The sequence below is a fragment of the Crocodylus siamensis genome, chromosome 1, assembly GCF_052110815.1.
Source record: "Crocodylus siamensis isolate JL-2025a chromosome 1, ASM5211081v1, whole genome shotgun sequence".
NCBI lineage: Eukaryota > Metazoa > Chordata > Crocodylia > Crocodylidae > Crocodylus > Crocodylus siamensis.
The window spans coordinates 276,480,846-276,489,932 of NC_143395.1; the positions used below are offsets into that span (position 1 = coordinate 276,480,846).

Sequence of the window (9,087 nt, forward strand, 5' to 3'; positions counted from 1 at the left end):
TACAAATGGTGCAAACACAGGACTAGTGAAAACCCTGAAGACAGGTAACTCATCTGGTTTCTTTAGTTAAGAACCTAACTGGCAACATTTAATGATCATACAACTTGGCAGTTTACTTATAAAACTGAACATTTAATTGTTTACTTTGTGGTACCTCACACTTTTGCACTTAAAGGATACATTTTAGATGACTTCCAAGCAAGAGTTTTCTAATATCTAAACATTAGAGCACTTTAAAAATCTACATTTGAAACAAGCAGTGTTTTCTCTTTTTGCTGTCACTGAACTATGCATTTTACATGCTTAGACTTCTCTGGTACAAGGTTTTATAAGTAGGTATAAAGCTGAACTGGAATGGACAAGCCAAGAAAGTCGCTATTCAAGTTTAAACTACATTGTCAATACTAACAAATACTGTAGACATTAACTTCTGGCTTTTCCTAGCTGCTTCTCTCACATTTTGGCTTTGCCTAGCTTCCTATCTGCTCATATGGATGCTGCCATTCTTACATTCACAGTAGAGCCTACCATTTGACCAAACACCTGTCCACAGGATACCAGACAGGGCTAATAGAACACATTGTGAGCTAGTAATTCATTCATGTATGCTACTCAACAAAATAAATTTGCATTCCCGTTAATTTTAAGCACAACACACTATTCCTGCTTGCTGGGTCTTGCCTGTCAGTACTACTCCCTTGCTTTTACTGAAGGTGTAACAACATAACAAGCCTCTTCCACTATTAAATTCAAATGTGAAAACTGCTTGCTCATTTCTGCCTTCCTGCTGGCATTACTTAGAGCAAAATGAGTATTGGATCATGTGTTATCTCTGGTAAAGCAGCTGAGAGTGAAACTGACTAGAATTTAATCAGTTTCCACCTTTTGCTGCTAAAAAAGCTGAAATGAAAGACAGAGACTAAAAAGTTGTGACCACCTTCTCCTCCATGAGAAGAAAGGGTCAGCCCTAACTTTGTTGCTTTGTAGGAAGAAATTCAGGACAGATCTTTGTTTGTAACCTAGGCAGATCCTCTAGCATTCTTTATGTAACTGTACAATAGCAATTTTCCACACTGTTTTCTTCCATACCCCCGAATTTATGAAAAAAGATACATCCTGATGAATGAGCCAGGTAAAGAGGAGCTGTAACATCTTTTGATTAAGAACACTGTTAAGGAACAGCAGTAATACAATTCTAAATCAGCACCAGGAATTCCTTAAGAATAATTATACTAAGTTTGTTCAGATGTCTTATGGGGAACACTTGCAATACTAAGATAAATTGGTCTTTAATATATCACATTGTAAGTACACACGTGAAAAATAGCACTGACAACAGACCTTCATATTTGCCTGATGTAAATAATTATGTAAGAGATAATTAGCTGCACAATTAGCTGTACATTGCTACGCAAACTAAAAGACTAATCTTACAGTAAATTAATTATCTTCTCCAGCAACATGGATTCAGATTACACTATTATGAATCCAAGATATATTTTCAGGTCTCAGAAATAATTTGTTAATTAGAAATAAACAAACGGGGACTACAAATAATTAGCAGATGCAAAAAGGCTAACTGGATTTTGACTCTGGTACATAATTGCAGATTGTAACGTCTGGTACTGTGAGAGGATATGCAGTGTGTTTATCCTCCCAGTGCAGGAATCACCTCTCTCTCTCTTTTCTCCTGTTGTTTCTGCTCCTTCTCTTCTCTCTCTTTCCTCTGCTGTTCTTCCCATTCTTCTCTGATCTTTCGCTTCATAAAAAAAAAAAAGAAAGAGTGCTTATTTTCTTGTTAAAAGATTAAATAAATACTTTATGAAGTCTTTCAAAAAACAATCTTGTAAATGAATGAGAAGACAACAGTTAAATCCAAAACCATCAACTCTGTTATGTGCTGAAACTCTTGCTTTTAGTGTTCAGATATGTAAAGGAAATCCAAAACTTTGGGTATTTTTTTAAAGATCAATATTAAAAAAAAGAGAGATTACAAATTAAAAAAAATCTACTTCAAGAATGCTTTTTCTGCTCCAGTACCAAAACAGATATTAACAATTTCCCTTGGCTTTGCGTGACACTATGGCACACTTAAAAATGGTCTTCAATTTATATTTCACCTCCTCCTCTTCTTGACGTCTTCTTGCTGCCTCTTCCTTTTCCTTCTTGATCTTAAACTCTTCTTGAGCCTTTTCTTCTCTCAACAACCACTCCTCATGTAGTTTTTGCCTACCAATAACATTGGAAGCTAGTTATCAAAATTAATGTCTATAAATAATTTACACATTTTATCTATCATGCAAAATAGGTTTACTGAACTTGCTTTTACTCCTTTGAAGCAGAATATTAAAAAAAGCCCTCTCAACATATTTCCCCAAACATACAATTTTTCAATGCTGAAGTGCAATCTTCATTCTAGAAAAATACAGAATTTGACCAATACTTATTCTGTTGCCAGATCACATGTTCATTCATGTATACTACTCAACAAAATAAATTTGCATTCCCGTTAATTTTAAGCACAACACACTATTCCTGCTTGCTGGGTCTTTTCCCTACTCTCTACTAGCTTGGGGAATTCACAGCTAACATGCCTTTTCCATCACTTGCTACTCCTTTTGGATACTCCCAATTCCAATATTATTTCTGTATGGGATTAAATATAAAATGGCCAATTTGCATGTTATCCAACAGCTAGCCATATGGTCTCACAAACACCCAAACTTAATTTAAACTCTCTAGTTAAATGATAATGGTTAAAATATTGCATATAAAGTTGCTACACAACAGCTTTTAGTGTAATGTAGTGTAGTGTAGAATTCACTTTGGGCAAAAATTGTCACTTCTGTCTGCACCCTATCGGGCCACAAAAAGCAGTTTATAGCTGTAACCAAGCATAAGTGCACAACTGCAAACAGCTTAAAAATAGCCAATCAGATGAAAATCTCATTGCTTGAGGTATCAGATAAAGAGATTTCAAAATGTAGCATCTTTTGTAACTCACGTCTGGATAGTTCCCACCCTGCTGCTATTTTCAGAATGAGAAGATGGAAAGGGAACAGAGGCAGTTCAGTCTGAGGGATTTTCAGCCCTGATGGAGGGTGAGGTGGAAGTACTGGAGCCTCCCTGAAGTGGGGAGGGCTCCAATTTACCCACCCCACCCTTCACCACCAGCTGAGCCCCAAGGATGAGCTCCCTCTGTTACCAATAGGATTCTTTCTGCCAGAGACCCCCAAGGATTGACGCGGCTCCTCATCCAATTTGGTATCAAGTGAACTTTAATAGTAACCCCTAAGCAGGTTTCCTCCCTGTAATATGACCTGGCAAGTGGCTCCTTTAGACATTACAGCAGCAACCTTTAGTGGTACCAGCTTTGTCTCCTCTGCTGAGTGCATGGAATGTTTGTTCCTGGCTTTTTAGTTATTTGAGTGAAAAGTCCATTATGACCCATCTCCCCAGAGTAACAGCACAAACACATGCTTTCCCCATTGTTTGTCCATCACTTTTGTAACTTTCCCATCCCAGATTGTTTAATCCTCAGGTTCCATGCCTTATCCTTTTAGATCAAGTACTCCAGTTCTACTCAGTTTTTGGTTTAATTTCCTTTTACAGAACCTACTGTACCTGGTTTGCCCACTGTACCGATCAGAGCACTTACTTTTTCCACTGCTTTATAAGGCACTTTGTACAATTTTATTAGTTAGTTCTGGGAAGGCCTAGACTAGAGGTCAGCAACCCCCAGCACGCATGCCAAGCATGGCACACAAGGCCATTTTCCTCAGCACGCACTGGGGCCGGGCAGGCAGCAGCTGTTTGCAGCCTCCCGTCTGCAGCCGCCCCAGCTCTGGGTAGCTGTAGCCAGCCAGGAGCCTGGGCTGCTCCCAGCAGGCACCTGGGATGCTGCAAGCCCTGCTGGGAGCAGCCCAGGCTCCATGGCTATCAGCAGCTACCCAGAGCTGGGGCCAGCTGCAGCCAGGAGGCTATAAACAGCTGCTGCCTCCCCACCCCCGGCCCCAGTGGGTGCAGAGCCGGCACCTGCTGCCTTCCTGGACCCAGGGCTGGGAGACAGTTGGGGCCAGGGCCAAGGCAGGAGGGCAGCAGCTGTTTGTATCCTCCTGGCTGCAGCCAGCCCCAGATCTGGGTAGCTGCTGATAGCCACAGAGCCCAGGCTGATCGCATGGAAGCCCTGCTGCAAGCAGACCGGGCTCTGTGGCTATCAGCAGCTACCCAGAACCCGGGCCAGCTGCAAATATCTGCTGTCTCTCTGCCCCGGCTCTGTCCCCAGCCCCAGGCTCTAGGGAGACAGCACATACTGGCAATGCTCCCCGCTGTGCTGCCCTCACTGCTTCTGCAAAGCAGCATTGGAACCTGGCATGGTAGGGCACAGCAGGGGGGGCACAGAAAGCTGCCTGCTCCCAGCTCTCTCCTGCCCTGCCACACTTACCCTGCAGGTGGGGGCAGCAGCAAGCAACAACCCTGCACTGCTGCCCACGCTGCTCCCATGCACACAGGGGAAGTGTGCAGAGCAGCAGGGAGCTCAGAGCAGGCAGTTTTCTGTGTCCCCTGCTGTGCCAGGTTCCAATGCTGCTTTGCAGAAGCAGCGAGGACAGCACAGCAGGGAGCACTACCGGTATGTGCTGCCTCCCCAGAGCCTGGGGTTGGGTCTGGGAGGCAGCTGGAGCCGGGGTGGAGAGGCAGCAGATGTTTGCAGCTGGCCCAGGTTCTGGGTAGCTGCTGACAGCCACAGAGCCTGGGCTGGGGGGCAGGAGCTTTGAATGGGGGGCAAGGGTCATTAGCAGAGCTGGGGGGGCAAGGGGCACAAGTAGGGCATCCTGCCATGTACCCCCACCCTCATTTTGTTTTTCTGGCATGTTAGCACTCCAGCACCTTCCAAGGTCGGCATTGTGGAGGTTTTCAGCACTCTGGCCAAAAAATGTTGCCTACCTCTGGCTAAGAGGTTTAGCATAACTCATTTTGCCCACTATACCCTCTGCTGCCTTTCCCCCTCCCATTCAGAAAACAGCAAGAACTAGCAAAGAGCCCCGGCTGTTGCTATGGGAACCTGGCTACAGTTTCCCAGCAGCAGCTAAATTCCCCTCCTGCCTGGAACCAACAGTGAACTTCTGTTTGGTCTGGGGTAACACTGTAATTCAAAACACTTCTCAAAAATTGTTCTGAGTTACAGCTGGGAGCTGCACTTCTGTCCACACCCTTAAATTTTTCTGAATAGCAAGCTCAAGTGGGTCCAAAGTGAGGCATTCAGGGAAATTTGAGTGTACAGTGCTTAATATGAAAATAAATAAATAAAAGATTTTGGATTACAAAATGTATACTTTTGTCATTATGTAAAATGAATAACATACAAAATAATGCATCTACTGCAGATACTTAAGTTTTAGAATATTCACCTTTCAACATCAAGCTTTTTTTCCTCTTCTTCTAGTTCTTCCTCATCAGGCAACGTTTCATCTTTTTCTGTGATTTCTGAAAGAAAAGAAATAGGTTTCTGTACACAGAGCCAAAATACAATTTTTCTCTTTGGTTTTACCATAGTGTAATAAGAAGGTAGAAAAGAACTTATGTAATACAAACTTTCTAAACTGGAGTTCTTACTAGAGCTTTTAAGTTTGCTTCTATCCAGAGGTACTCATGCAGCTTAAGACTCTTTAATAAGGAAAAAATTAACCTCGAGAAATTTTACTACACATGATTCCAAGTGATCTCACACTGTTTTCTAAGTGCACTATAGAATCACATCTTCTAAAGAAAGTTTATATTTCTACTTTAAAAATTCTTACTCTTCTAGAACACCGATTAAACTACACAAGTGTCTCCTTTGATGCTGTAACACTTTAGTGTTCCTTCCCATTGTCTTTATAAGAAAATAAAATAGCATACCCATATAAAATTGCAACAAACGTTCTTACCGGAATCTCTCAATCTGGCTAGTGCTCGTCTCCTTTTCTTTCTTTTCTCTTTCTTCAGAACAGCTCTATATTGTTTATGGCTGAAGATGGTAGAGTATCATTTGCATTATACCAGGCTATCAAAACATTGTTGTTGTTTAGTTAAAATTTATCTTTCAACATCAAGTTCCCCACCCTCCTTCTTCGAATTCTATTTGTGTTTATGACAGCAGTGCAGACCTAAATCACAACCTAGAGCTATTAAATACTGTTCATAGCAAGAAACATTTTTACAATTAAATATCAGATTGTAATACTGCAGTCCAAATTGTGTGCATCTAGTAGCAAATGAATACTGCTCAGCTAAGGACTCAGAATTTCACGCTCCTTAAGCGCTCCGCTGCTTTTGACACTGCAGATCAAAAATTCCTCCAAATATGTGCTACCTTGACTTTTCACCAATGGTGACGCTAAGCTGACATTGATGACTTTCCTTTTTGGCTTCTACTTCTCTCAGCTCCTTTGGTAGAACCTTTCTTCCTCTATAGGCTAAAATAGTGTTTTTTACCCTGTGATCCTCAAACACTGGGGACCCACAGACTACATCTAAGGAGTCCATGAAAGGTGACTATGATAAGTCAAAAATGTCTGAATATACTTACAACTCAAAGGGGTTTGTACCCCCATTCAAAATTTTTTAGGGGTCTGCAAATGTAAGAAGTTAAGACTGGTCTACAAGGTCCCATGGAGTGGGAGCCCTTAGCTGTATACAGACATTGGTTTCTACCAGAAAAATGTTTTCCAGTAGAAACATGTCTGGACTATATAAACTGGACATCTGGAATGTACAAACAACTGGCCTCTATAAACATCTGGACTGTTTTCCTGGTAGAAAAATAGTCCAAGAGGTGGACTGTACTGTTTGGGAAGGGAACAGACTGTCAAGCAGCAACTGACAGCTGAAAAAAACAAACAAGCAGCAGCTGTCAGAGCCAGCTGAAGAGGATTCCCACCCCAAGGAAATACACCCCCACCCTGCCATTCGGCTGACAGGCAGGAGAGGGGCCTGTCATCCCATGGTAGAAACCCTCTACTGCTTGCCCATAGCACAGCCCCACTCCTTGCACTCCTGTGGGCTGACCCAGTGGAGTGCACGAAGCCCTTCACACTGCAGCCAGGCTCCAGGAGCCTTGGCCCAGAGGCTAGGGATGCCAACTGTGTTTGAATCTGTTCTGGGAAGTTTCATCACATGATGTAATGATGTTAATGACTGATCTACTGTACTGTACTCAGGAAGGCAAATTCCCATTACTATTACATTTTAAAAACCCACTGGACTACTGTACCAGATGGATTCAACATATAACATTTATTTTAATGAACGACCTATCATTTATCTCCCGGCTGACTCTCAGCAGTTCTCCTGGAGATTATATTTAATTCTTACAGACTCTAGGGTAATCCTAGAGGGTTGGCACCCCTACCAGGGGCACGACAGCTCACCTCACCCCATGTATCTTTGGCTCTGCTCAAGGGGCGTTAAACTAGGGTTGCCCTTTCCCCTAAGCTCAGCAGCCACATCTGCTTTTGGGCTTGCACTCACTGCCACGACCTCTGTCACACATTACACGCATTGCACAGCTTATAGGGCAGCCGCCCGACATATACAGGTGGCCCCGTTTGAAAAGTGAGGGCCAAGCTGTAAAAGCATTGGCTCAACTAGAAAAACTTAGTGCTTGAAAAGGGGCAACACTGCCTTTCATGGAGCAGCAGCCCTAACCAACCCCCTGCACTGATAGGGACCGCCCCACTGCCCGCTCCCGCATCCCGGGCACCGCCCTCCTCCAACCGACAAACAACCGCCAACCGCCACCGCCGCACGCGCTTCGCCCCCCCGCCGAGGCGTCACTGACACCAGGCGCGAGGGGCGACAACGCTGCGGGGGGAGAGGGGGAGGGAAGGGCGGACCTGGGAGCGTCTCCCGCACACCCCAGCCTCACCTCAGCTTGCCCAGGGCCGACCCCGCGGGCAGCAACACGGGCGCCGCCATGTTGTGTGTGGGGAAGGCCGTGGTGGTGGCGTCACCGGAAGAGCGACACCGGAAACGCCTCCAGAGGAGCCGATTCCTTCCGGTTCCGGAAGAGGCCGGGGGGGCGTGGCACGAGTCGCTCGACAAAGCCGCAAAGAGCATGCGTAGTTGAGGGCTAAAGGTGGGGAGTTATTTGACGTGTTCGCGCGTAACGTCTGCGTGTGGGGCGGTGCTAGTCGGGGGATGGTTGTAGGGTTGGTGGTGGACCGTTCCACTTTCGCGGGGAGGCACTTACCTGGCAGCGGAAATACCAAACTCAGGAAGGGATCCCCCAGCGCCTAGCGGTCTTGCCAAGGGTGCTTTGGGCACCACGGAGTGTCGTCCCCGCCCGTGGTCTCACAGAGGCCACACATTACATGCATCGCGCAGCTCACCTATCATGCATTATTGCAGCAGTGGAGTGCACAGTAAATGTAAACCAGCCCTGCCTGCAGAGTTAACGATAGCGCCATAAAAATGTCTTTCCAGCCACAAAAAAGCCACGCTGCTCTAAAGCTGATGTCTGAAAAGGTGTGACAACTCAAGCTGGTTTCATCTGAATGTGTAGCAGGGCCCATAGATGAGTCCTGCACTGCTTGGGGCCTGGCAGTAGCAAAATGGCTTCTCTCGTTTTTCTGTAGGCAGCACAGGAGTGCAAGCCCGGAGCTGGCACGTTACAGGAAGGCTGAGTGTCCCGGAGATAGATTGCCAGGCACGGCGCTGCAGTGCACTCAGCTCGCAGTCAGCATCACCGTGCTGCATCAAGGCCAGCGTGTGTGCTGAGCAATGGCACAGGGATACTTACCACCCTCTCCCAGCTGCAGCAAGCCGGGTCTCTTCTGCTCGGAGGGAGCCAGGGGAGCCAAGCCTGGGAGCGCTGAGTCTTACTGGTGCCTTGGGGTCAGAGTTGGTTTGATGTTCTGGTGTGTTCTTGGAGTTGAAGCCCCTTCTACATATGGCATATATTACACAATTAACTGGTTACATGTGCAATGAATTTAGACCGGCCACATGTGCAAAGTAAGACTGGCCACATGCCAAATAACCATCCCACAAATAACTGGCTAATCACCAGAGAGCCTGGTTTTCTCTGATTTAAAAAAATCCCCAATT

The 9,087-nt window shown here is 45.2% G+C and overlaps 1 protein-coding gene across 4 annotated transcripts in view; it reads right to left on the reverse strand.

The window, feature by feature from the left end:
* Nucleotides 1–8,009, reverse strand: part of ZRSR2 (zinc finger CCCH-type, RNA binding motif and serine/arginine rich 2) — a 31,475-nt gene extending 23,466 nt beyond the window's left edge. For all 4 annotated transcript variants that reach the window (XR_016444237.1, XM_090063156.1, XM_090063166.1 and 1 more), the window contains exons 1-5: nucleotides 7,907–8,009; nucleotides 5,928–6,007; nucleotides 5,409–5,484; nucleotides 2,121–2,229; nucleotides 1,673–1,759 (exon numbers count right to left, since the gene is read on the reverse strand). Coding sequence is in view for 3 of the 4 variants with exons in the window: in XM_090063156.1 (XP_089919282.1) it covers nucleotides 1,673–1,759; nucleotides 2,121–2,229; nucleotides 5,409–5,484; nucleotides 5,928–6,007; nucleotides 7,907–7,956 (402 nt within the window). In the remaining variant the exon portion in view is untranslated. The remainder of the gene's footprint in view (nucleotides 1–1,672; nucleotides 1,760–2,120; nucleotides 2,230–5,408; nucleotides 5,485–5,927; nucleotides 6,008–7,906) is intronic.
* Between the last annotated feature and the right edge of the window lie 1,078 nt (nucleotides 8,010–9,087).